General features: G+C 46.8%; 1 protein-coding gene across 1 annotated transcript in view; it reads left to right on the forward strand.

Moving 5' to 3' along the window:
* PTPRA (protein tyrosine phosphatase receptor type A) overlaps positions 1-26,990 on the forward strand; it is a 127,577-nt gene that overhangs the window by 87,369 nt on the left and 13,218 nt on the right. Inside the window, exons 7-17 of the mRNA XM_026648119.1 lie at positions 155-239; positions 3,680-3,753; positions 8,282-8,418; positions 13,945-14,035; positions 14,981-15,057; positions 17,806-17,842; positions 19,990-20,087; positions 20,987-21,106; positions 22,789-22,955; positions 24,567-24,702; positions 26,082-26,231. Coding sequence (XP_026503904.1) covers positions 155-239; positions 3,680-3,753; positions 8,282-8,418; positions 13,945-14,035; positions 14,981-15,057; positions 17,806-17,842; positions 19,990-20,087; positions 20,987-21,106; positions 22,789-22,955; positions 24,567-24,702; positions 26,082-26,231 — 1,172 coding nt within the window. The remainder of the gene's footprint in view (positions 1-154; positions 240-3,679; positions 3,754-8,281; positions 8,419-13,944; positions 14,036-14,980; positions 15,058-17,805; positions 17,843-19,989; positions 20,088-20,986; positions 21,107-22,788; positions 22,956-24,566; positions 24,703-26,081; positions 26,232-26,990) is intronic.

Below are 26,990 nucleotides of genomic sequence, written 5' to 3' on the forward strand. Positions count from 1 at the left end.
CTATCCTGTATGACTTGACAATGCATCATTATTAAACAATTTGATCGTCTTTAGGCCAGAAATTGTAGAGTGAGCTGGCTTGTAAAATGATGTAACTGGATGTTTTAAGATAACCGCTGATTCTTTTTTAACTGATTCTACTTTTTTCTTTCAGATGAGACTCCAATTATAGCTGTAATGGTGGCCCTATCTTCCCTGCTAGTCATAGTATTTATAATTATTGTGCTGTACATGTTAAGGTAAGAAACACTTATAACACTCACTTCCCTATGGGATATTAGTGACATGTTTTCATTCTCCTTAAGTTAATTAACATACACTATTAAGCAGGTGGCTTGCAGCTATGCTAGCTTGGGCCTTTTGTTCTGTTTCCTAAGCTAAGCAGGGCTGGCTTAGCCAGTGTTTACAAGGGAGACCTCCAAGGACTATGCAGGTAGTGTGCTAGTAATTGGGTAGGGGATGCTTTTCCCTCTGGATCAGTGTAAAGCAAATCCTCATCATAAAGGTAGGCGGTGCTGTGCTACTAAAGATGGATTCTTTGAGATTATAGGTCCCGACTCCTTGTGCCATTAAAAGTCTGTTGATACTTTTTGCAAAGGTAAGGGTGCTACCGATTAAATATTATTTTGGGTAACTATACTCACTAACTAAAATCCCTCTGCATTTAGAGCTGGAGATTTTTTTTTTTTTCTACTTCAACCTTGATTCAAAGCCCATTGAAGCCAGTGGGAGTCTTTCCATTAACTTCAATGTGTTCTGCATCAGGCCTTGAAACAGTGGCCCCATTCTGCACTAGAGGTGGATGCATTTAATAGGTGTGTGAAGTGGGCTCTCTGGTCTGGAAAAAGCTTTGGAACCCTTCAAACTGAAAGATGTTGTAGACATGATATATTTTGATATTAGTAAGGCTTTTGACACAGTGCCACATGACCGTTTTGTAAGCAAATTAGGAAAATGTCTAGGTAAAATTACTATAAAATGGGTGTACAATTGGTTGAAAGACCGTACTTAGAGTAATTATCAATGGTCTGCTGTCTGACTGGGAGGGTGTATCTATTGGGGTCCTGCAAGGGTCTGTCCTCGGTCCAGTACTATTTAACATTTTCATTAATGACTTGGATAATGGAGTGAAGAGCATGCTTATAAAATTGTGTAAATGACACCAAGCTCTGAGGTGTTGCAAGCACTTTAGAGGGCAGGATTAAAGTTCAAAATTACCATGACAAATTGGAGGATTGGTCTGGAATCGACAGCATGAAATTCAGTAAGGACAAGTGCAATATACAACACGTAGGATACAAAAATCAAATGTTCAACTACAAAATGGGGATTAACTGGCTAGGTGGTAGTACTGCTGAAAAAGATTGGGGGTTATAGTGGATCACAAATTGAATATGAGTCAAGAATATGATGCAATTGCAAAAAAGCAAATATCATCATTCTGGGGTGTTTTAACAGGAGTGTTGTCCCACTTGCTCAGCACTGGTGAGGCCTCAGGTGAAGTACTGTGTCCAGTTCTGGGTGCCACACTTCAAGAAAAATGTGGATAAATTGGAGAGAGTTAAGAGGGTTAAAATGATAAGATTGAGAAAACCTGACCTATGAGGAAAGGTTTAAAAATGGAGCATGTGTAGTTTTGAGAAAAGACTGAGGGGGAACCTGACAAAAGTCTTCAAGTGGGTTGAGGACTATTCTAAAGAGGACTGTGATCAGTTGTTGCCCATGTCCAGTGAAGGTAGGACAAGAAGTAATGGGCTTCATCTACAGCAAGGAAGATTTCGATTAGTTACTAGGAAAAACTTTCTAACAATGAGGATAGTTAAGCACTGGAATCGGTTTCCAAGGGAGGTTATGGAGTCCCTGTCTCTGGAGATTTTTAAGAAAAGGTTAGACAAACTCCTGTCAGGGATGGTCCAGGTTATTTTGGTCCTGCCTCAGTGCATGGGGTGGACTAGATGACCTCTCAAGGTCCCTTCCTGCCCCACATTTTTGTGATGTGTTCTATAAATGTAGCTTATTAGTGAGAGCAGATGACAGTCACTGGAACTATACTTTAATGAAACTTTCTTAAGTACATTTTTAAAGATGCAAAGCATTAGATTGGACCTTTCTGAATTGTAGCCTCATGAACTGCTCTCGCCTTGAATGCAAATGGTCAACTAGGAGTGAGTATTTATTCACCTCCAGTAAACATTTTATTTAATTGCCGGAATGTTTAGTCGATTTAAAAAAAAAAAAAGCAATTTCCTTTGGTGATGGGAAAATTCCCTTCATTTCTTGGCTTGGGCCCAATGCGGCCCCGATGGAAGTAAATGGGAGTTTTGCCTTTGATTTCAGCATAAGCATGATTTGGGCCCTGGCCACCTGGAACTTCAGACAACTGTTAGCTCTTCTAAAGCAATGTCAGTAGCCTCTCTCTTTCCTGCCACTTACAGGCCTTTATTCAGCAAAGTAATTAACCCTAAGCCAATGGGTCTTAAACATGTGCTTGAAGTAAAAAGTGCCTGGTTAAATGTTTTGTTGAATAGGAATGAATTTAAGCATGTATTTAAGTGCTTTGCTGAATCAGGCCACAGAACATACGCTTCTGGGGTACCCCATTCTTAATGCTTGTCATTCTCACTCACCTCTGCATTAGGCTTCTAGAATCCTTTGAATCTCAGCTGGTTGAAGGTTAGATGTGTGTTTGTGTTAGGGTTTTCTATAGCTCCTATCATCATAGTATCTAAGAGCATGTGATGTTAATGAGCGTGTGGTGGTGAATTCATGAAGGTTTCAGAAAGGGAAATACTGCAACATCTCAGCTGCTCTCAGCACTGGGGCTTCTGACCTCCAAAGGGGTTAACAAGCATTGTCAACTGACTTCTGCAGAAGCAAATTTGCTCTGCCATTTCCTACCAGATGCCCTAAGTGTCTCCTAAATTATGGTACAGATCCCCAAGACAGCTGTTCTGAAGCTTAGTGGTAACTGATGTATACCTGAAGAGGCACATTGTGAATATGTGTGAATGGGAACAGGCCCTGCTTCCCTTTTGGGCTGTGCTGTTAATAACTAGATATGTAAACTAGTGGTCTGCGCACTGAATCGGGAGCCAGGAACTCCCCAGTGTTAATTTTAATTCTGCCGCTGACACTCTCTCTGACCTTGGCCGCTCTTTCCCTGTGTGTAAAATAAGGAAAATCCTATTTCCTACAGTGCATGGGGACTGTGAATCTTGCACCCAAATTCTGTCCTAAGTTACAACCTGTATGACCCCAATAAATTCCTTCAAAGATGTAAAGTACTTGGTACTGGATGAGAGGTAGTATTGTTATTTATAAGAAACCTCAAAATAACTGACTCCAAGACTAAAAGCTATTGAGTGGCAAGGGGGAGAAGAAACACCTAGTGGAACTCGGGGGGAGGGATAGCTCAGTGGTTTGAGCATTGGCCTGCTAAACCCAGGGTTGTGAGTTCAATCCTTGAGGGGACCATTTAGGGAATTGGGGTAAAAATCTGTGTGCGGATTGGTCCTGCTTTGAGCAGGGGGTTGGACTAGATGACCTCCTAAGGTCCCTTCCAACCCTGGTATTCTATGATTCTATGAAACTTGGGTATATTTCTCACCCAAATAAATCAGTCTTAACTGATCTCCTTGGATGGGCAGCTGCTGATTTTCTGTACTCTCTCCTTCATTAGGTTTAAGAAATACAAGCAAGCTGGGAGCCATTCCAACTCATTTCGCTTGTCCAATGGCCGAACAGATGACACAGGTGAATCTTTGCTTTCCATTCTCTGTGACCCCCACCCTCAGCCCTCCCGGAGAGAATGTGGATTTTGTCTTCCTCTAGTGACTAGTTCATATAATGGGTTAATGAGTTTGCTTCAGCTGCTAAATTGGGGACATTTTCCATAAGCTCAAGCAGTAGGGACTCAGGCTGTTACAACTGAAAGTCCTGAGTTCAAATCTTGCTGGGTTGGTTATAAAAGACTCAAGGAGCTCATCTGTTAGCTTAACACAGAGAAGGTTGAGAAATGACTTGATCAATCTACAGGTACCTACATGGGGAGCAGAAACTTGATAATAGAATGCTTCCCAATCTAGCAAACAAAGGTATAACAAGAAACACTGTCTGGAAGTTGAAGCTAGACACATTCAGACTAGAAATAGGCTGCAAACGTTTAACAGTGAGAGTAATTAACTATTGGAACAACCTATCAAGGGTTGTGGTGCATTCTCTGTCACTAGCTATTGTTAAATCAAGGTGAAATATTTTCCTAAAAGATCTTGCTCTAGTTCAAACAGGAATTAATTCAGGGAAGTTCTCTGGCCTGTGTTATACAGTAGGTCAGACTAGATGATCACAAGGGTCTCTCCTGGGTTTATAATCTCTATATAATGGTACTAAGTGTAGCACCTCTTGTAGTTTTCATTAAACTGGGACAGCTCTCCCCCTGTTTTTGGAGTAAATTACGTTGTCCCCTTTTTACTGGGATGAAAAAATGTGTTCGTTTCCATGTTTTGTAGAGATTAATTCGTTTATAAAATATATACTTCCACTATTCATCATTGTGCTTAATTGCAGCTAAACAGAGCTTAGCTGGGTTAGCTGTTGCATGGGAATCCTCCAAAGAAAAGCTAAATATTTCTTCCTTCTGAGCCATCCCTGCACCAAATACCCCTGGAAGGCTCTTTGGCTCAAAGCGTCGCATTGTATGCTAGAGCCTGTGGGTTAGTGGACTACACCTCCATATGAAGAATTAATGGCAGCAGTCAGTTCATTTTATGGTAGTTAGGTGCAGTCTTCAGGCTCTTGGGAAGTTGTCTATGCAGCCCTCAGTTGGGCAAAAGTTTGGGCACTGAAAAACGTGCGTGTGCACAAATTTTCAGATTTTTTTTGGTTTACATTTTGATCAGCTCTGAGATGGTTTCATGCTTTGCAAAATTGAAATTGTTCATTTTCCAAAATTTTTCATGGAATCTTTTATCCAAAACAACGTTTTCTCAAGTTTTGAAATAAACTGAACATTTTCAAAAATAATTAAAAAACCACAACTCTGTCTAAACCAACTGCTCAAAATTAGCAGTAACTCTCCCCCAAATGAAAACAAAACCCCAAAATGATAAAATTAAAAACCAGAAAATGCCAAGAAAATCAAAATATTGTCACGAGTTTCTTTTAAAAGGCTATTTTGCACTAAACTTTTCTTATTTGAAATAATTTCAAGCAGCTCTACACACACAGGCTTTGATCCTGCAAAGACCGATGGTCGTGCTTAACTTTACACACTGTGAGTAGTCTTATTGACTTCAATAGGACTACTCAGTGCATAAAGGTAAGCCTACGGTCTCCTAGGGGCTACTGCAGTACAAATAATAATAATTATTATTATTATTAATGTGTACGCCTTTTCAGAATTAGGACAAAAGTGGTACCTGGCATCACCTTGTATAGGAGTTGAGAGTGAGAATATAAGCTATCCTGAGTTAGAAAAGGCACCCTCATTTCTCAAACATCAGTTTGAGGGGTAATTTTGTGGCAAGCTGCAAAGGGGGGGGGAATTGATCTTATCCCCCTTTTCACTTATTTATGATGTATGGAAGGCCTGAAAGAGTGGTGGTGGTAAGGTTACAGTAGAGTCTGGAGGCCCCGCCCAATATCTGGACCCCATTGGACCAGACACTGTACAAACCCGAGACTCTGAGGTGCCTGGAAAAATAGTGACATTATGGCACCACAAATATCAATCAACAGAAAGCTAGATAACTGAGCGGGGAAGGGATTTGCAGGCAGTACAGTGATTTTTTTTTTTCTCATGAAATATTTTCCTGAAAAGCAATTTTTTTCTATTTTCATTTAAAACTTCCTTTTAATTTTTTAGGTTTTCATTAAACAAAAAAATTGGTTGGTGTGTTTTGTTTGGTTTTGTTTTGTTTTTTGACAAAATCGAACTTGTTTTGCAAAAATTTCCATTTAGTTGAAAAGGTATTTTCCAGTGAAAGAAACATTCCAATGGAAAATGTATGACCACCTATAATAATCAGACAGTTGAAAATTCCTCTTCAGTTTTGTTAATACAGACGCTCCCCGGGTTACGCAAACCCGATTTACGCAAATCCGCACTTACGGAAAAAGTTCCGTACTTTTGTTTTGTTTTTGGTTTGTTTTGGTTTGGTTTTTTGTGTAATTGTCAGGTATACGTTCCCGACTTACACAAAATTTGACTTACGCAAGGCGTTCCGGAACGGAACGCTTGCATAATTTGGGGTTGCATCTGTACCTGTTTAAGTCCTATGACCAACATTTTGGAGAAAAGACCTCGTTGTTAAAGTTCCAACAGCCCCATCTGCTTCAATTCAAGGGTAAGAGCTGAATAGACCTCTGTGAGACCTTTTACGAGGTCATCCAGCAAAACCAGGGGAGACCAGGTTTGACATTTCTGATATTTCTCAGCTAAAAAAAAACACAGGAAAAACACCCCCTGTTCTATTTTTAAAAATCTTGGACGCTTATTTTTTTCCATCCTAAAGTGTCAAAAAAAGGGTACAAGCCCAATTTTAAAAGTCCATCGCAAGTCCCTTTTAAGGCACATGACTGAGAGTCATGACACCTGGCTTCCCTTCCTTTCTCTGCGGGTGACTTGGTTTGTGACTTTGGGCCAAAACTTTCACAGTTGGGTGCCTGAAGTAGTCACCTAAATCAGAGCTGTAATGTGTGCTCTGCTCCTCTGAATTCTGTTTAGGTCCTTGAACTTGAGCGCATCTGCATGATATTGGAATACCCGTCAGTAGCACATTGAGCCTGAAAATCAGCCTCTGTTTATTATGCTGCTTAAGGCCTTGTCTGTATAAGAAACTTATACTGATATAAACTAAGTTGTGAATTTAAATTTCTGTGCTTACACCGATATAACCCCCATGTGGCCACTCTTACTCTGGTGTGAAGGCCTTTTTTTGGCTTAGCTAACGTTGCTTGGAAAACAGTTTCTACATAACCAAAAAAAGCTACTCTTCTACCAGAATGCGTTTCCATGTGGGAGAGTTATAAAAGTAGAGTGTATAGTATGACTGGTAAAACTTTCCCACATAGACAAGGCCATAGTATGAATTTAAGTGACTTAATTTTAGGTATCCAGGGTCAAAAACTTAGCCTTGCTTGTACTCTGTTGTGGTTCTTTAAAATGGGGACAATAATACCCACCCCACGGGGATGTTGAAAGAGTTACTTCGTTAATGTTTGCAAAGCATTGGGACATCCTTGCATGGCAGATGCTGTAGAACAAGGGTGGGCAAACTTTTTGACTCGAGGGCCACATCGGCGTTGCAAAACTGTATGGAGGGCCCGGTAGGGAAGGCTGTGCCTCCCCAAACAGCCTGGCCCCCGCCCCCATCCGCCCCCTCCCACTTCCCGCCCCCTGACTGCCCCCCTCAGAACCTCCGACCCATCCACGCCCCCTGCTCCTTGTCACCTGACACCCCCCCCTCCCGGGACCCCCGCCCCTGACTGCCCCCTGGGACCCCACCCCTTATCCAACCCCCCCCTGTTCCCTGTCCCCTGACTGCCCCAACCCCTATCCACACCCCTGCCCCTAGACAGCCCCCCCCTCCCCCCAGGACTCACATGCCTATCCAACCCCCCTGCTCCTTGTCCCCTGACCACCCCCTCCTGGGACCCCCAGGACCCCACCCCCATCCGACCCCCCCGCTCCCTGTCTCCTGACTGTCCTGACCCCTATCCACACCCCTGCCCCTAACTGCCCCCCAGGACCACACTCCCAATCCAACCCCCCGTCCCCTGACTGGCCTGCCCCCTATTCACACCCCCGCCCCCAATAGCCCTCTCCCTCCCCCGGATTCCCACACCTATCCAACCCCCCCGTTCAACGTCCCTTGACCACCACCCCCAGAATCTCCACCCCATCCAACCGCCCCCTGCCCCTTATCCAACCTCCACCACCTTTCCATGCTGCTCAAAGCAGCAGGAGCTCGCAGCCTCGCCGCCTGGCCGGAGCCAAACACGCTGCCCGGCAGGAGCGGCGGGCCAGAGCGCTGGCGGCATGCTGCGGCTGAGGGGCTGGGGGCTAGCCTCCCCGGCCAGGAGCTCAGGGGCTGGGCAGGACGGTCCCGCGGGCGGGAGTTTGCCTACCTCTGCTGTAGAAGGAGAAAAGGATAACAATCATTCTGTCAGAGATGCAAAGTTGTCCTGAAAATGTACCAAACATAATCCGTTTGCTCAGCTTTGCCAGGACAATGTCAGTGGAGAAATGAACACCGTTGTAATAGTCTGTGTGATATTGCAGAGCCTCAGAGCATGCCGCTCCTTGCCAGATCGCCCAGCACCAACAGGAAGTACCCGCCACTGCCTGTGGATAAATTGGAAGAGGAGATTAACCGGCGAATGGCAGACGACAATAAGCTCTTCCGGGAAGAATTCAACGTGAGTGATTTGTTAATGCCTATCTTCTGAACGCGGTTCAGTCATGCAGGGGATTGCACTGGGTTGAACAATTAAAGGGGTGTTTTGTTTATCAGGTATGTGACAGGTTGGATCACAGAAACCCCCTTGGGAGCTGCCACCCAATGTGCAAAGACTACCCCTGCTTCTGTTTTCCCTGCCAGCTCAGGACTCCAGCACCCTGTCTTGCTGAGTTAGACACTCCCGTCTGGCTCCAGACACAGACCCAGGGTCTGAATCACTTGTCCCAAAGCTGCAAGTTTACCTGAAAACAGCTCACAGTAGTGTGCTTGTCTTTAGCACTCAGATGCCCAACTCCCAATGGGGTCTAAACCCAAATAAATCCATTTTACCCTGCATAAAGCTTATGCAGAGTAAACTCCTAAATTGTTCGCCCTCTATAACACTGATAGAGAGAGATGCACAGTTGTTTGCTCCCCCAGGTATTAATACATACTCTGAGTAAATTACTAAATAAAAAGTGATTTTATTAAATACAGACAGTAGGATTTAAGTGGTTCCAAGTAGTAACAGACAGAACAAAGTAAGTCACCAAGCAAAATAAAATAAAATGCGCAAATCTATGTCTAATCAAACTAAATACAGATAATCTCACCCTCAGAGATGCTTCAGTAAGTTTTTTCTCAGGCTGGACACCTTCCAGGCCTGGGCACAATTCTTTCCCCTGGTACAGTTCTTGTTGCAGCTCAAGTGATAGCTAGGGGATTCTTCATGATGGCTCCTCCTCTCTCTCTTCTGTTCCACCCCTTTATATATCTTTTGCATAAGGCGGGAACCCTTTGTCCCTCTGGGTTTCTACCCCCCCTCACTGGAAAAGCACCAGGTTAAAGATGGATTCCAGTTCAGGTGACATGATCAAATGTCACTGCAAGACTTCATTACTCACTTGCCAGCACACACATATACAGGAAGACTCACAGGTAAACAGCCATCTGCAGACAATGGGAGTCATTAAGATTCCAAACCATCATTAATGGCCCACACTTTACATAATTACAATAGGCCCTCAGAGCTACATTTTATATTTCTAGTTTTAGATACAAGAGTGGTACATTTATACAAATCAGATGATCATACTCAGTAGATTATAAGCTTTGTAATGATACCTTACAAGAGACCTTTTGCATGAAGCATATCCCAGTTACGTTACATTCACTTATTACCGTATTTTCTCTAAAACTATCCCAGTTACATTATATTGACTTATTATCAAGTTTTTATAAAACCATATAGACTGCACAACGTCACAAGGTAGAAGTACTTACCATAGCAGATTGAGCCAAACCAATCTAGACTGCCGTTCACCTCTCAAGCTAATCAAGACGGTTTCTCTGTAGCTCTGCAAAGCAAGCAATGTTAGATGTGGTTACAATATTGTAACCAATCTATCGCCTGTTAGGAACTTCAGTTGTTGCTATGCTACATGCCAAGGCCACCCAGAACTTCGCAGTTACAAGGATAGAATTCTCATCCCCCTGTCTCCTCAGTACAGGCCCCAACTGCTTGAGCTAAAAGGGTAACTGTTGGAGGTATAGGGCATATGACCTACAGTGGGGCAGTCTGATCTTATCCAGCAGGGGGCAGTGGTGCACAGACACACCAACCAGTTTTTTACAGAACAAGTGAATAGGTTGATACATTTCTGGCTGGGCAACATGGGTCAGAAACAGTGAAGAGGATGTCCCTCTCTCTGTGTTTGAAAGAGTACCCTGTTTATGTGACTGTCATCCACACACCCAGCTGCTCTGGATCAGAAAGGGCTGCCAGCTTTCCCCAACTTGACCTGCTGCTTGGGCCCCTTCCAGATTCCTTCACTCCCTCTTCCCCTGCATCTTCCTGTTTCCTTTGTTAAAATAAGTCCCTGCATTATTTATTTAAACCCAGGGCGTGACAATAATTGTATTTCCATTGGGGGTTCCTCCTTCTCTGTACCATTTGCAGCAGTGTTCAGTGTTAGCCATGATGGGATGATTGCATGAATGAAGAAGTGTAATTGTGCTGATAAGACAAGATAATGAATAGGTCTCTGTTTCCAGTAACAGGTGTCCAGCTTCAGAAGAGCTGGCCCTGGAGCGTCACAAGTGGGATTCCATATTATCTGGGCCAGTAGAGAGCTAACACAGTGCAAACCATGTCTTGTGATTAGACCGTGGGACTGGAGTGAGCAGATCTGGAGTCTATTCTCAACTCTGCTCCTGACTCTGAGTGACTTTGGACAAGTCCCTTCAGCTCTCTGTGTTTCTGTGTATCCACCTTCAAATCAGAGATAAGAACACCAACCTGTACCTCACAGAAGTGTATGAGGCTTAATTTACTAATGTTTAGAAAATATTTAGAGACTGACCGCAGGAAGCTGGGACTGGGTGACCGTGGATGGATCACTTGATAATTGTCCTGTTCTGTTCATTCCCTCTGGGGGGCATCTGGCACTGGGCTAGATGGACCATTGGTGTGACCCAGTGTGGCCATTCTTATGTTCTTAATCTCAAATAGAAGGTGCTATAGACAAAACCCTGTGTATGCTGTGGTTCCATCACTGTGGAGCGGGGCCCCAAAATGTAAGCTTAGTTTTTCTAGTCTTTATGGCTGCAAAGAGAACTTAAAAAACCATGACATGGATGTTAAAACAATGCAGTGTTGCCCTCCAGAGTCTACAGACTGCCAAAAACAGGAGCGGTAAGTGAGAAAGAAACTATCCTAGTTATTTCAATGTAGTGTTAACTCAGAAACCTAATGGTGACAATTGAAACATCAGCACTGCTACCACTTTCATCACCAGTCATTTCTGCTGACATATCCAGGTATTGGGCTTATCTCACAGTCCCAAATTGTCTCCCATGTCTCTCAAAGTGCCTGCACTCAGTTGTCCCCTGTGCAGTGGCAAAACCTACAACTTTCCCTGACTACATCGCTGATGCAGTTAAACCTTGCCAATACAAAAATCTTTGGCACACTGAAAATTAATAATGTAGGGGGCAAAGTAAAATAACTGAATTAAGTATCGCAATAAAGTGCTTAGGAGCTGCTGTACTGAATGGATTCTCCATTGTCATGATTAATAAAGAAAATCTTTGAGAACTGCTACAAGATTTTCAGCACTGAGTTGCAGAATTTAGGTCCTGTTTTCCCCAGGATACATAGGGCCTTGGCTTTAGAATTACAATACCTTACTGTTAGACAAACCCACCAGAATTTCTTGTGCCCTAGCCAAACATTTCCCCTCTCCCAACTGCTGTTGGGCCAGTTGGTTGCTGCCTTGCACCACAGAAGTGGCTGCATTTCAGTAATTGAGTGTTAGTGTAGTCAGTAAACTTCTTTGGGATCATTTCTGATGAAATGTGAATTGCACCCTGGACTTCTGTCCCCAAAGCAGAGGCCTCTGTCTCTTGAGCTAAAGCACTGTTTCCCAAACTTGGGACGCCGCTTGTGCAGGGAAAGCCCCTGGCAGGCTGGGCCAGTTTGTTTACCTGCTGCGTCCGCAGGTCCGGCCAATCACGGCTCCCAATCGCCGTGGTTCGCTGCTCCAGGCCAATGGGAGCTGCTGGAAGCGGCACGGGCCGAGGGATGTGCTGGCCGCCACTTCCAGCAGCTCCCATTGGCCTGGAGCAGCGAACCGCGGCCACTGGGAGCTGCGATCGGCCGGATCTGCGGACGCGGCAGGTAAACAGCCCGGCCCGACAGGGGCTTTCCCTACACAAGCGACGTCCCAAGTTTAGGAAACACTGAACTAAAGGAATGACTCTTTAGTTGGTAGCAGCAGTAGGTTCTTATCCTCTTGTGTGGACAGCCAGTAGAGGAAGACACTGAGCTAGTGGGCTACATAAGATCACCAATGCTGAGAAGCCCCACTCTTTCTCCCCTCAATCTTAAATACCTGCTACTTCCCCAGTTGTGGACGAAATCACATTGTGATCATATCTGATCTACTGTGATTGAAAGTTGTCACCCTCTGCCATCTATTTGGTGGCTTGCATGGAACAACTCGGTAGGTCTCAGTCCAGTTCCTCCTGGAGATGGGTCTGCATCACAGCACTAGCACATTTAGCTCCAATTGGCCATCTTGCCAGAGAGGCCCAGGACTGCATGGGTTGTGGAGAATGAATCCCCTGGGAAGGGGTCTATCCAGGTCCCGGTTGGGGTGAGTTGGCAAGGCAGAGTGGGGAAGCTTGCTCAGTTGCTGTTTGTGCTCTGTGGAGAGAGGACGTTACTTTCCAGGGCTCTCAGGCTGCTATCTTTGAATTAACCCTCAATTCACTTGACTATTTTTTAAAGAAGAAAAGCTCATAGCCCCTGTGCCCAGAATTGGCTCATGGTACCATAGAATGTTCCACCCATCTGATATGGGGTGGGGGTAACTAATGGGATATGGGGCTGACCAGCCAGCTCCAAGCCCTGATTCAGTCTGCTCTATCACTGGTGGCATTTGGGATCTGACAAACTGCGGTAACGGGAAAAGAGCTGAGCTGCACCTACCCTGTCTCGGATGTGCTGATGGGATTGGTCCGGTTTGTGTTGGAGGAGGATTTGCTGCCACCTTGTGTTTCTGGATAATATGGCACCTTATTTCATATTAGGTGAAGATTTGCTCCCTGCAAGGAGGCCTTAGTTTGTGTAAAGTTATCTGAGCCTCTATTCCATCACCTTCCCCTCCATCTAGACAGACTCATTTTTCATTAACCATTTTCCATCTTGAGATGTCTGTGTTCAGAAATGAATTGCCTCTGTGAATAGTGCTAGCAGAGACGTGCTCTCCTGCCATGCTGCAGTAGCAATAGGGCATCTACAGATCCTAAAGCACTTCACAAAAGGCACTGAGCATTATTGGAACTATGAAACCCTAATAGTTCATTTGTACCTTCTGGCTTTGGGAGAAGGGATGGGGAGATGGTGGAGGATTGTGAGCCTCAAGTGTAGAGGGGCTTCCCCGGGTCATCCTTTCTAAGGGCCTCCCACTGTACTCATGTAAGAGCTCAGCAGAGCAGAGTTGCACTAAACTGAGCCCTGGCTGTTTCCCATGATCCCTTTGCTGTTACAGGAGCATGTGCTGTCCCTTTGCTCTATGTACCCCCTCCCACTCTTCTCCTGATCTAGCCAGCTTCTCTGAAGAGGACAGGAAGATGAGCCTTCAGCATTTCCCTTTGACAGTGATCTGTTATGGAGGGAGCAGTGTTTGCCTAGAGGTTAGAGCAGGGGTCTAGGAGTCAGGACTCCTGGGTCCTATTCCTAGCTCTTCCAGTTGTCATTTGTGTTATTTCCATTGTGTCATCTTAGGTAAATCCTGTAACCTCTGTGCCTCATTTTCCCCCAAATGAGAGGCTACTGACTTACCGCCTTTGAGATCTTGGATGAAAGACCCTCGAGATACAGCAGGGCTGATCACTGTATAGAATTGCTGGTTGGTTTGTGTTTACTACAATGACATGCTCTTCCCCAACCTTGCGTACCATGGAAGTATAACAGGAAATCTCATTTCTCCTGCCCTTTCAGGCTCTCCCAGCATGCCCCATCCAGGCCACATGTGAAGCCGCCTCCAAGGAGGAAAACAAAGAGAAGAACAGATATGTGAACATTTTGCCCTGTATGTATTTGCTCCCAGTGCAGCTCCATTGAGGCTTGTGGGGGTGGTGTAGCCACTTGCGGCTGATGCTTCTGCTGTTGGCCTGTTTCTCCATTCTATATGGCTGTTATGGACGGAAGTGGGGAGCGTACCAGGCCTGCTGAGCGGTGATTGCTAAGTAACAGGAAACCACATACCAGGTGTTGAGTTAAAGCAATAGGAGAGGTGAGGTTGGTTCCCATCACTGTGCAGGCTGCTTCGTCCGATCTAGGTCCAGTTAACACGTCGTAGAAAGAGCTCCCTGCAGCTGTAGCCCAAGCGGGAAAGACTCAGGACAGTTTCTATTGGACGGGTGTCCATGCTGTTGTAACGACCCTAGTGGCAAAGATTGAATGGGCCCTGGAGAGTGAACTCCTCGCTCTTGAGCTTGTCTAGACTAGGATTTAAAGTGTGACGTTTGCACTTCTTAGCTAACACGCGCTATCTAACACATTTGCAAAGTCTAGCATAGACAAGGCCACCTGCCTTTTAACACGTGCTAAACTGGTCAAGTTATAGCCTGGAAGGATGCAGGTGTACATCATAAGCAGTAGCTAGAGCACAGGTCGTGGTGGGAAGGTGGGGAAGATACAAAATTAAACTGGACAGGAGGCCAAGAACTCTCAATTGCCTGAATGTAACTGGAGAGAGACAATGTATTTGCATGGTCAAGGGTTGGATGAGCACTGGGCATGGAACCCTCTTAGTTTAGATGCTCTGCAGAATTTATCACGTCTGTAGGCTTAAGCACATGATGATTTCAGTGCATAAAGCTTTCTAGAAATGCAGTGACGTGAAACCTTGGGAACCTATCCAGCCAAAGGCTTCCTCTACCTGACACCCCAATCAGATAATCCGCTTCCTCTGGCTATAGAAGTTCATTAACATCTATTTAGTTTTTAATGCATAGTTTTGATTTTTCTCCAGATGATCATTCCAGGGTTCATCTGACTCCCATCGAAGGTGTCCCGGATTCTGATTACATTAACGCCTCCTTCATTAATGTAAGTTCCTGCATGGACTTTGTTACTGATCGGTTTGAAGGGTGCCTGGTCCTGTGATGGCCTGTTTCACTTGGAGTGAGGCTAGCCACTAGGCATGTGCCTTACGTGGAGTGTGGTTATGGTCAGGAAAGGGACTGCTAAGATATGGCCCCTTGGTACTGCCTCTCTCTCTCTCTCTCTTCCTCTCTGACTCATGTCTGCTTAGTTCACTGGCCAAGAGTTGTTATAGTGTTGTCAATGCTGTAGCGTCAATACACCTGTGGGAGAGGGAGCTGTGTTCTGTTCTGCCTCATACATCCACAAAGGGAGTGTGTCTTAGAGCAAGGGGCTGAGAGCCAACACCACTGTTCCTTGCTCTGCCACTAATGTGCTGTGTGACCTTGGTTACGTCTCTCTGTGCCTTTGTTGTGGAGCTTAGCTTTCATGTTTGGAAAGGGCTTTGTGGTCATCCCTGGTTGAAAGACAAATTTTAAGTGAAGGTGATTAACCATTGGAACAAACTCCCCAGGGAAGTGGTGGATTCTCCATCTTTTGATGTCTTCAAATCAAGACTGGATGCCTTTCTGAAAGACACCATTTAGTCAAGCACCAATTACTGGGCTCAGTGCAGAGGTAAATAAATGAGTAATTCTCTGGCCTTTGTTATACAGGAAGTCAGACTAAATGATCTCATGGTCCCATTTGGCATTTAAAATCTATAAATTACTGAGGACCCAGTCCTGCAATCCCTCCATGTTCAGAGCTCCCTTTGTAGCCAGTGGGAGCCAGGCAGCCAAAGGACTTGCAGGATTGGAAACAAAGTGCATGAAAAAACAACCAGCTGGCCAGCTAAATTCTGCTTACAGCACCTTTGGGCCTGCTCTGCTCCCATTAGAGTCAATGGGAGTTTTGCTGTTGACTCAGATGGGATAAGGAGATCATGGCTTTTGCTAGTGAAACATGGTGATGTGAATAGAAAAAACATAGTTTGATTTTCAGATATCAGGTTGAGTTTGCAGCCCCATCTCCTCAACAGATACCTATTTTGATGCATGAAATGTGTCCCTTTCTGTGACAGGTCATTGAGTGAGCGATTAATCCAGAGTCCCGTCTATAGAGTTACTCCCAGAAGCTGTTTCCCTTTAAATAAACAATAAAGCATAATCATTGCACAAATGAGTGTTACTAGAGAGAAGAGGGGTGATCTTGTGGGTAGAACACTGGCCTGGGACTCAGGAAATTTGGGAGACAATTACTCTGTCTGCCACTGACTTCCTGTGTGGCCTTGGGCAAGTCGCTTAATATGTGCCTCAGTTTCCCATCTGTATAATGGAGCTAACAATACTTTTTCTCCCAGTGTTTGTCTGTTTAGATGGTAGATTTTTCAGGGAAGCGACTGTTTTTACAATGTATATGTACAACACCTAGCACAACAGAGCCCCAAATCATTTGGGACCTATTGGTGCTAACGTAATGCAGATAATTAATAGTAGCAATAAGAACTATTAAGAGGAGCAATATGTACTCCACGTATTTTAAAAGGAGTATTAATGCACCAAAAGAAAAGCAAGGTGAGCCAGGAATGAAATCCATTTTATTCTCTCTAAAATACAAATTGGCATCAACAAGAAAAGCAAAGAACCCTTTGAACACTCTAGCCAGGAGCCTGCAGGGTGTCCGCTGACTTGTGTGGACACTGAGTGGTGCTCAACTGTAAAGTTATCACACATCACTATGCCTGTGGTTTGGGGGAAATTCCTTCCTTCAGCCCCTTTGATGGGCAAATTCAATGACTCCGCAGATCATACAAGGCCAGACTGTGCTTCCTTCAGGAAGGGGATCCTCTGGTCATGGTCCTTGCCTGGCTTGGGCACTATTTCTCCTGCTGGGCCCATGCTGATGGGTTTGGGAATTGGACTGGTTGTTGGGAAGAGTGGGCAGGTCAGCAGTGGAGTAAGTGAATGTCAGCTCAGTTTAACAACCACTTGGCAACACGTCATGATTCTTGGTCTCCCTTACACTCTGCTGCACTGCATTCTGCTTAGCACATCTGCTTAGGCCTGGGGTCAGGGATTCCAAAAGCCTTTCTCTGCACTTTCCACTAGAAGCGCACCCAACCACAGGCTGCTATAACACAGCACTTCCAGCTGCTGACCCATTCCACATATAAAGCCAAGCACCATCTACTGGTGGAATAATGTATGATGTTTATAATACCACTTGTCATCCCAAAGGATTCCCAATTTATTTTGCAATCTTAGGAGAGATTAGATTAGGGTAGAGAGAGTTTGTAAAATGCTGTAGGATCCTTCAAGATGAAAGTTGCTGCATTATAAATATGGATCACATCACCCACCATGGGACTGAAGCTATCTCTGGGGTGCAACACAGCAACTGCTTTTTAGCAGCTTACAGCTGGACGAGAAGCAAATGAAGAACACCATATCCAATGGAAACTGCATTGTGATTGCTGCTAATGGGGAAAGATTTCCTTCAACTCTGAGAGCTAGGATTAACAGGTCACTCTGTAGCACTAATACAAGGGTCTTCTTGTATGGATGCTGCCAAGTTGCCAGGGTCAGCGGAGTTGTGAGAGCGTTGTTGTGTGGTCTCAAAATGCACAGTGAAGGGAATCCTTGTATGTTTGCTGATGTGAACACCGGGCACAGTGCTCCAGAGAGAGGGAGGCTGAGATGCACCCAGCTTTGCCTTGAAGTAAGGCTGCTCTTTCATTGTGGTGTTCCTTTCTCTTTTTTTGTGTCTCTGCAGGGGTACCAAGAAAAAAACAAGTTTATTGCTGCACAAGGTAAAATCTGTAGTCTGCTCTGGTTACTGTGTCAAGCTGATGGGGGGTGATTCTTCCCTGATCTATGAAATTGTGAAATTTTACCTGTGGCTCAACAGCCCTGGACCCATCATCTTTGTCTAAATCCAGGGAGTCTGAGATGGAAATGTAGGAAATGCCATAGTATGGACAGATTGTAAGCCCATGTACAAGTTCAGTGCTAGATGTGTCAAAGGAAGGCATCGAACTCCAGGAACCTATCTCTGCAATACTGGATCTTAGGGAGGAAGTCAAGGCAATTCCTTCCTGACCTCAGCTGGTGTTCAGCTTGTGCCCTGAAGCATGAAGATCATGGGTACTTACAACCGCATGTCCCTGCTAGTGTAACTGCCGGGCTGTTGTGATTCATATAGGCCTGTAGCCCTTTCTGGAAATGGTGTAAGCTATTGGACTCAATCAAATCTCATAATAAAAGCACAGGCGTCTACTGATGTGAAAACAGTTTCAGGCTTATTTGGTCTAATCTCCACTCCTTTTGTACATCAGTAAGCAATGGTGTATCATTGAAATGTGGTGCATCAACAGAGAAAAACTTAGGCCTGGTCTACACTACGGGATTAATTCGGATTTAGCAGCGTTAATTCGAATTAACCCTTCACCCGTCCACACTACAGAGCCATTTAGTTCGAATTAAAGGGTGCTTTAAATCGATTTCTGTACTCCACCTCGACGAGCGGAGTAGCGCCAAAATCGATTTTGTTAATTCGAATTAGGTTTAGTGTGGCCGCACACCACCGAATTAATGTGGTTAAAATAAATGGGGTAGTGTGACCTCACACCACCGAATTAATGTGGTTAAAAAGCGAATTAATGTGCTTAGTGTGGCCGCGCACAATCGAATTTATACAACCTGTTTCCCAAATTCGAATTATCTAAATTCGGATTAATCCCGTAGTGTAGACATACCCTTAGTTGCAACATTCACTATGGCGAGACTTCTCCTTCATGACAGGGGGAGGAGTGTTGGATACTAACAGGTGGGCGAGTTTCTCAAATCTTGCCAAACCCTTCCTGTCTCCCACCCCCACAAGCCAGTCCAGAGCGGGGATTGTGCACCATCTGTACCTCCTTGGCACTGGTGGATTTGCAGCATTGTATGTGGTACTAACCACTCTGCTGCATGCCCAGCAGACTGTGGCCCTAAAGCCATGGGAGGACAATGCCAGTAAAGGAGGAGGCTCTGGTGGTGTAGAATGGGTAGCAGCTCCTAGCCTACCCCACCACCCTTTATCCCTGCTACTGGCATAGGGGGCTTCCCTACACGCTGCTGATCACCACCTGCTGTAACAACCCCATGGGCCGGTGGCAACTGTTGTAACTTGGAGCAGTCTTACAGCTAAGTCAAGTTAGAGGATGGGCCTGGCATTCAGCCAGCCCAGCATAAGGGATGGCAATGCCCGTACTGTGTGTTGCCCAGCCATAGCCTAGGGTTTGGGTCAGGATGTTTAGGTACCGTTCAGCAGCTTGTCTGGTGGGCGGTCAGTAATTACTCTTCTGAGAGAGCCCTGCAAATCCGCGAATATTCTCTTTTTATAGCCGCAGATAGCCGCATCCACAGACCATTTTGGCGTATCGCAGATCGGATGCACATATAAATTTTGTATCCGTAGAGGGCTCTACTAATGAGTACCAAATTTAAGGAAGATCTTGCAGTTACAGCACAGGACTGGCAATCAGGACTCCCAGGTTCTGTTTCTGGCTCTGTCACAGATTCCCTGGGGCAAGTCATTTTATTGCTCTGTGCCTCAGTTTCCCCCTCACATTTATCCTAGTGTGCATTGCTACAAATGTAATTACTGGTCATAAAATGTATCCAGTCCCTTTTAAAAATACAGCTATATATAGAGGAATCGGAGTGCCCTTTGCTGCCACTTAGTGGGGGAAAAAGTGGAAAAACCTATTACATTGCTGCACAGTCATTACCAACTCTTTTTGGGCATAAGCTTTCGTGGGCTAGACCACTTCACTAACACGGCTACCACTCTGAAACCTATTACCAACTCTGTATGCGCGCGCCCTGCTGGTTTTTACTAGGAGAAAATCTGGCACTGGCTGGATGATGTGCCCTTCCAGTGCATAATACCTCTGTTTGGTCTTTGTCTTTTTAGGACCAAAAGAAGAAACAGTAAATGATTTCTGGAGAATGATTTGGGAGCAGAACACAGCGACAATCGTCATGGTGACTAATCTGAAAGAGAGAAAAGAGGTGAATGTCAGGGAATACTACCCACATGGACACGTTTAACCTGCTGTGATGGTGAATGGAGGCATGGGGAATTCCTGGGCTTGCTACACGCTGGACAAGCACATGAAAACTGGGCAGCTAGGCAAGCGGTTACTTCACTTGTATGTGCCCATGGGAACAAAGCCCCTAGAAGGGCTGTCTGTGAGATGGAACATGGGACTTCTGGATCTAAAAGCATAAGCTTCTACTGCTTGCACTAAAAGACCCCATCCATTAGCCTGCAGATAGTAGTAAACTTGTAGACTTTTATATGTGACCCAGCCATTAGAGAGGGACAAAGAGCTGCACGTTAGCTTGAGTTATCCATGTGTTGGGGTCTGCAGATATAATTGATACATGAGCTTCTGCACATTTCCCCATAGCTCCTCTGCCCTTAACAGATGTGACAAACAGGCACTCCACACACAAGGAAGCAAACAGTCAGGGCCTGCACTGCTCCCGTTGAAGCTATTGGCCAAACTCCCCTTGTCTTCAACAGGAACAGGATAGGGGACCAGATCTTCAGCTGGTGTAAAACAGCATAACTCCATTGACTTCAGTAGAGCCAATTTACAGCAGCTAAGGATCTGATCCCGTGTCTTTATTTTTGTTACAATTCAGCTGTAAACTCATAGGGCCCAGTTCCCCACTGTGTTACTGCAGTGTCACTGCTGGGCTCCCTGGGGAATTGGTCTAATCCAAGATGGCAATTCCCAGGTACTTTTACCAGGCTTATCCTTGGGTCTCTAGACACTGGGCTTTCATAGATTCCAAGGCCAGAAGGGACCACTATGATCCTCTAGTCTGACCTCTTGCATAACAGAGGCCAGAGAACTTCCCGAAATAATTCCTTGCCTTGCTTTTGTATCATTTCTCTCCAGTGCAAATGTGCTCAATACTGGCCAGATCAGGGCTGCTGGACTTATGGAAACATCCGGGTGTCTGTGGAGGATGTGACTGTCTTGGTTGACTACACAGTGCGAAAGTTCTGCATTCAGCAGGTACCATGGTTCACTTACTCCCCTTCGCTTCCTCACTACCATCACCGCTTTCCATCCCAGAAAGCAGGAGAGAATTAAGGTGCTCCTGCCTGTAGCGAGGATTGTCTGACTCACTACAAAGCCCCAAACTTTCACAGTGCCCCCTGGGGGCGCAGGTTGGGATGGTTTGTGTGCCTCTTTGAAGGACGCAGTCAGTGTAAAAATTATACACTTTAAAAAAATAGTTCTTCCTGTGTTGTTAATTGCGCCCTGAGTTTTGAGAGTGAAATAACTAGAGTCCTCACTCGGTTTTCACCATAGCTTTTTGCATTTAACTCCGCTTAGTTAGTTAAGGCCACCTCCTCAGCTGATGTAAATCTGCATCGCTCTGTTGGAGCCATTGGAGATGCCCTGATTTACACCAGCTGAGGATCTGAGGATGGGCCAGTGTTGCTTTAATAGTTAGCATACACAGTTTTACATGTGCATTTGCACGTGCAGTTACCACAGTTGCATGTGGAAGTGGGGCAGGTGCAGACCCGGATGGGCCAGTAAGGGCCTAAATTCCCTCTTGTGCATGCAGTTTCCCAGTGTACACACACTGCTACAGTCGTGCATTTGCTTGTGTATTTTTGCACTTGGGCCCTCACTTTCTGTTACGGAGCATGTGGCCGCGTGCGCTTAGCAAAATGTTAGACATCTCAAGCGGAGATGGAATCCAAAGCTGCAGTTATTTCCCCCCTCTATTTCTATGGTCTCACTTGCCATAGAATCTGAGCACCTCATGATCACTAATGGAGTTTATGCTCACAATCCCCTAGTGGGGCAGGGCAGTGCTATTATGGGGAACTGAGGCAACTTGTCCAGTGTCACACAAGCAGTCTGTGGCAGAGCTGGGAATTGATCTTGGATCTCCTGAGTCCTAGTCCAGTGCATTGACCATTGGCTCATCCTTTCTGTGCTTGGCGCCTCTCTCCCCTTTATACAGTTAGGACAGAGGTTAACAGGAGAGCTGTGTGAAACGTTTACAGTGGAATTGGAACGGTGAAAACAGGCCCTATTATGAATCCAAGTCCTGCTAAGTGAGCCACTCCTGAGAATGCTGGGTCACTCTGTGCCCTCAGGTTGTGTAGGAGTGAAGCGCAGCAGCTTTGACCTGGTTTGATTCATCTTGAAATGCAAAGTGAAATTCCTGGAGTGGTAGCCAAGCAGCCAGCAGGATTCCTGACCACCCCAGACGTCGGCTTCTGGGTTTGGAGTCTCCATTGGCACTACCTTATTGAGAATGCACTACAGGATAATTGCAGGCTCCAAAAAGCCTTAGAGGAATTGTGTGGGGCCCATCTAGTTTCTGCCCCCTCCCTCAGTAAACACCAGGAGACACAGAAGAGATTGGCCTCCCTCCATTGACTTCAGTGCAGCTGAGACTCTGGTCCTAGGACTTAAGAAACGCTGAGGTATAAGCTAAGCAGTTCCTTGAGATTTCTTAGTCTTGGAGTTTGGGGCACTAGTAGGATGCAATATCTGATTTTCAGCCATCAGGCCTTTGGAACCAACCCTAAATCCCCAAACCGGCTTCAACCCCCCTGAACTTTAGGGCTGCTTGAACCCTGGACTGGAAGCCCCTCTCTGCTCTCAGTTTCTGGGGGAAGGTAATGAAGCTGAGTGTGTGACAGTAACCAAGGCATGTGATCTCCCCGCAGGTAGGTGATGTCACAAACAAAAAGCCTCAGCGCCTGGTGACCCAGTTCCACTTCACCAGCTGGCCTGACTTTGGGGTCCCCTTCACCCCTATTGGGATGCTGAAGTTCCTGAAGAAGGTGAAGACGTGTAACCCCCAGTATGCAGGAGCGATTGTCGTTCACTGCAGGTGAGTCCAGGGCCATGTCTCCCAAAGAGCCCTCTCTCCCTCCTCCTCATCCATGTATCTCTGCCTGACTGCTCTTGGGGGCTACCCGGAGAAACCTGTTCTATCTCCTGCGGAAGGTTGGCAGGGGCAGGCAGAGGGGGTCCTGGCTACCTGATGCTGGATTCACTACACGAGTGCAAGCAACAGCCATAGACACACATAAATCACATGCACGGGAGCTGGGACTAGAGCCCTGCCCTTTCACCTCCAAAAGCACAGGCCTGACGTGAGTCATAGTGACCACAGAAGATTGCCTGTGACTAGCAGGAGTAGTAGTAACAGCTCACTTGGCTGCTCTGTGGACCCAGCTACCAGGGGGTAATATCACAGCAGGCTAGAACATTCCAGCATCCTGCATTTGAGATTTGGGCTTTAACCCTTACTGGAGTGGATCCCAGACCCAGCAATGAGCTCCAGGCTCTCTCTGTACCTGGAATAACAAAGAAGCTGCAGAGCTTGCCTGGGGTAATAGCCACCATATTTGCATGCCCCACCCCTGGTTCTAGAGCACTGCCAGGGAGGGTGGGAGCCAGCCAGGCATCTTGACTTGCTCAGGGTCATGGTGGCAAGTGAATGACAGAACCAGCAGTTGGACCCAGCGCTCCTGACTCCCATTCCCTTGCTCTGGTCATGAGAAAAGGCTGCCTGTAATGCCGTTCACTTCTGTAGCCCCTTTCATCCTTCACAAACTAGAAGGACCCAGCAGAACTGATATGCAGCCACCTCTAGAGAGGAGCGTGGCAGCCAGCGTAACAGGGTGAGCTAGAGAAGATTTGATTGAGGATGTTGGGCAAATCCCTCTTGCAGGCCAAAATCACACTCTTTCACTCTCACTCACACACTCACTGTAGTGCATGGTACTCAATGTGTCTCCCTCAGGCTCCCTGACAAGACTCACACTTGCAACTCCAAGCAGTCTGCATGAGTTCGAGCTACTGCGAGAATCCACCCTGAGCCTCTCCAGCTCTACAAACACTTCCGTGAAACGTTCCCACAAACCTGACCTTCGCTTGGGCTCATCTCCCCCTTGATACATTGACAGCTGAGCACTGAGAACAGGAACCCAAAGCATGGCCAGAGCCCGAGAGAGGAGCGACGGAGCTGGGCTCTGGCCTGTCAGAGTGACTGGCTGCCATGGGCCCACCCCTGTAGGGGAGAGGGCAGGCTGGAAGGAAACGGGGGGCAGAGGACAGCCAGGCAACAGCCACAGGCAGCGCTTCAAGACACTACCAGTCTGAATTGACTCCGGGGTTCACTGTGGCCTGCTCTGTGCTCTCGTGAACTCTGAGTCCCAGGGGATGGGATTGTTGGAGTCTAGAAATGTCTGTCTCAGCTGTAGCCTTTGGACCCAAGAATAGCCTCTGCTGTAGTTGGGTACGAGTTCGCGCTCCCTTCTTCTTTCTTGTCTGGAATGGGTTGAGCTGCCTGCTGTCTAGGGTGAGTTGTTGTAGCCTCTTGGCTCTTTCTGGTGCTTTGCGCAGCGGTTAACCTTCCCTGAGCAGGTGTGCAGCACTGGAAGGGGCCACCCTCCAATGGCAGCTGCACTGACTGCTTGTTCCTCTGGTGTTACAGCGCCGGGGTAGGACGCACAGGCACTTTTATCGTCATTGATGCCATGCTGGACATGATGCATGCAGAGAGGAAGGTGGACGTGTACGGTTTCGTGAGCCGGATCCGGGCTCAGCGCTGCCAGATGGTACAGACAGATGTAAGTCCACTCCAAGGCGCTGGAGAGGCGCTCTGTGACACTGGGCACTTACAAAGCACTTCCCACACTCACAACACTGCAGACAGACGCTAATCAGTTGCAGCACCCCTGTCAGTCTCACCTCCATTTTACAGAAGGGGCACTGAGGCACAGACAGGTGTGGTGATTTGCCTAAGGGGACACAGCAAGTAGGTGGCAGAGGCAGACCTACTGACTCCCAGAACCTCCATTCATTCCTCCAGACCATGGCACTTTCCAGCTTCCACCCATTACTGGAGCATGGCTGATAACACTTTGCCCTCTGTAGCAGTGGTGCGCAAACTTTTCCAGTCATGCCCCCTTTACCAGTAACGGAATCTGCCTGTGTCCCCACCTTCCCCCATTACTACACAGCCAAGGCTTCCTCAGCAGCAGGCTGCTTCTTCCTTGCAGCCAGACTGCACTGCTAGGGCAGGGCCAATACCAGCCCCTCCCCCGTTGGGTTTTCAGGGTGGGGGAAGGCATGTCTCTCGGGGTGGAGGCTGCTGGGAGCGGAATTAGGCGCCGCACACTGACCCACAGGCTGGGTGGCCTGCTGAGGTGAGTCGGGTGGAGGTGATTCTCCCTCCATGCCCCTTGTGGGGGCTGACACGAACCGCCTGACATCGTTGCTTGGCCTCCCAAACATCCCTCTGTGCCCCGCTAGGGGGCACGCCCCACAGTTTCGACACCATGGTTATATATCACTGTTCATGCAAGGATCCCCAAGCCCTTTGCAAACCTTAACTAAGCCTGTGTTGCAGGCAGGTATCACCATCCCCGTTTTACAGACAGTGACACTGAGGCACAGTGAGGGCAAGGCCAATATTCTAAAAAGTAGCCTCTGATTCGGGATGCATTAGTGTTTGGGAGTCCAGCTCTGGACATTCGGTAGCAGCAACCATGCTCAGCCTTTTAAACAGAGCATGTGGCCTTTCCCATTCTCCATGGACAGGGGAAGTCCTGTTGCTCCAGCTGAGCCTGCGTGTGAACACCCGTGCTCTCCAGGCAGCCAGGAGCTTCCTCTCTGAGCCACTCTTCATTGTTCCATGCATACCAGGTCTGCCGTTGTTCCCCCACCCTGTTTCCTTCAGCCATGAGCATCTCCTGATCTGCCAGCCCATGGCCCCGCTCTGTAGCTGGTCACTGAGAACATGTTATAAGAGTTTGATCCTCTCCCAGATGGGGGGGAAAGTTCCCATTGACTTTAATATGTGGTTGTGCTGATGTTGGTGCCTGGACTTTGGGTTCCACACACGCTCTCCTAGAGTGCGCTCAGTCTAAAGACAGAGAGCTGAATGGGTTCAGAGAATGGTACGGAAGCTGCCGTCTCTCCCTGTAACCTCTCCCTTCCCTTTCAGATGCAATATGTGTTTATATACCAAGCACTTCTGGAGCACTATCTGTATGGAGACACAGAGCTAGAAGTGACCTCACTAGAGACCCACGTCCAGAAAATCTACAACAAAGTGCCCGGGACCAGCAGCAACGGGCTAGAGGAGGAGTTCAAGGTGTGTTTGCCAAAACCATGCTGGCTCAGTGCCCTTGCAAAGAGAGACCATGACAGGCGTCTCATGAAAGTTGTATCCAATCCCATCCTGAGCCAGCAGGTTCTCCAGGGAGAGTGACAGCCAGACTCGACAAAATGCTAGGCAGTGCCTGCAGAGGGAACAGCCCTCCACTGGCACGAAGAGGCTGGATGATCTGTTTGTTCCTTAAATATCTAATACAAGGGGGCCCTTAGTTCCCCCAGCAGGAACATTTCACTGGAGTGTGTTTGTAGTAACCAGTGCAGTTTCTCTGTAAGTGACACCTGGAAGCCAGCTGGTTTGAGGGTTTGGAGGAGTCCTGTAGGGGAATGCTAGCCCAAAGATTAGGGAAAGCAGCTGTCAGCTGAGAAGCGTGGCCTGGGACTCCTGACACAAGGGAGTCCTTCAAAGCCAAAGCGCACTCTGATTCTTAACATGAGCTCCTTGTGCCCCCTGCCTTCCCACTGCTGGTTCCCAGCTCAACAGCCAGGAGTTAACAGGAGGAGGCAGGGCTGGGGACTGGGTACAGTAGAGTGGCCCCCATCGCTGTAGTGTCTGTCTTGCAGAGATCAGCAGTAGGGAACTGTTACTATCCCTGTCTGACAGATGGGGGGGGGAGGGATAGCGCTGTGGTTTGAGCATTGGCCTGCTAAACCCAGGGTTGTGAGTTCAATTCTTGAGGGGGCCACTTAGGGATCTGGGGCAAAATCAGTACTTGGTCCTGCTAGTGAAGGCAGGGGA

Source organism: Terrapene carolina, unplaced genomic scaffold, assembly GCF_002925995.2.
Source record: "Terrapene carolina triunguis isolate 2854851 unplaced genomic scaffold, T_m_triunguis-2.0 Scaffold66, whole genome shotgun sequence".
NCBI classification, from domain to species: domain Eukaryota; kingdom Metazoa; phylum Chordata; order Testudines; family Emydidae; genus Terrapene; species Terrapene triunguis.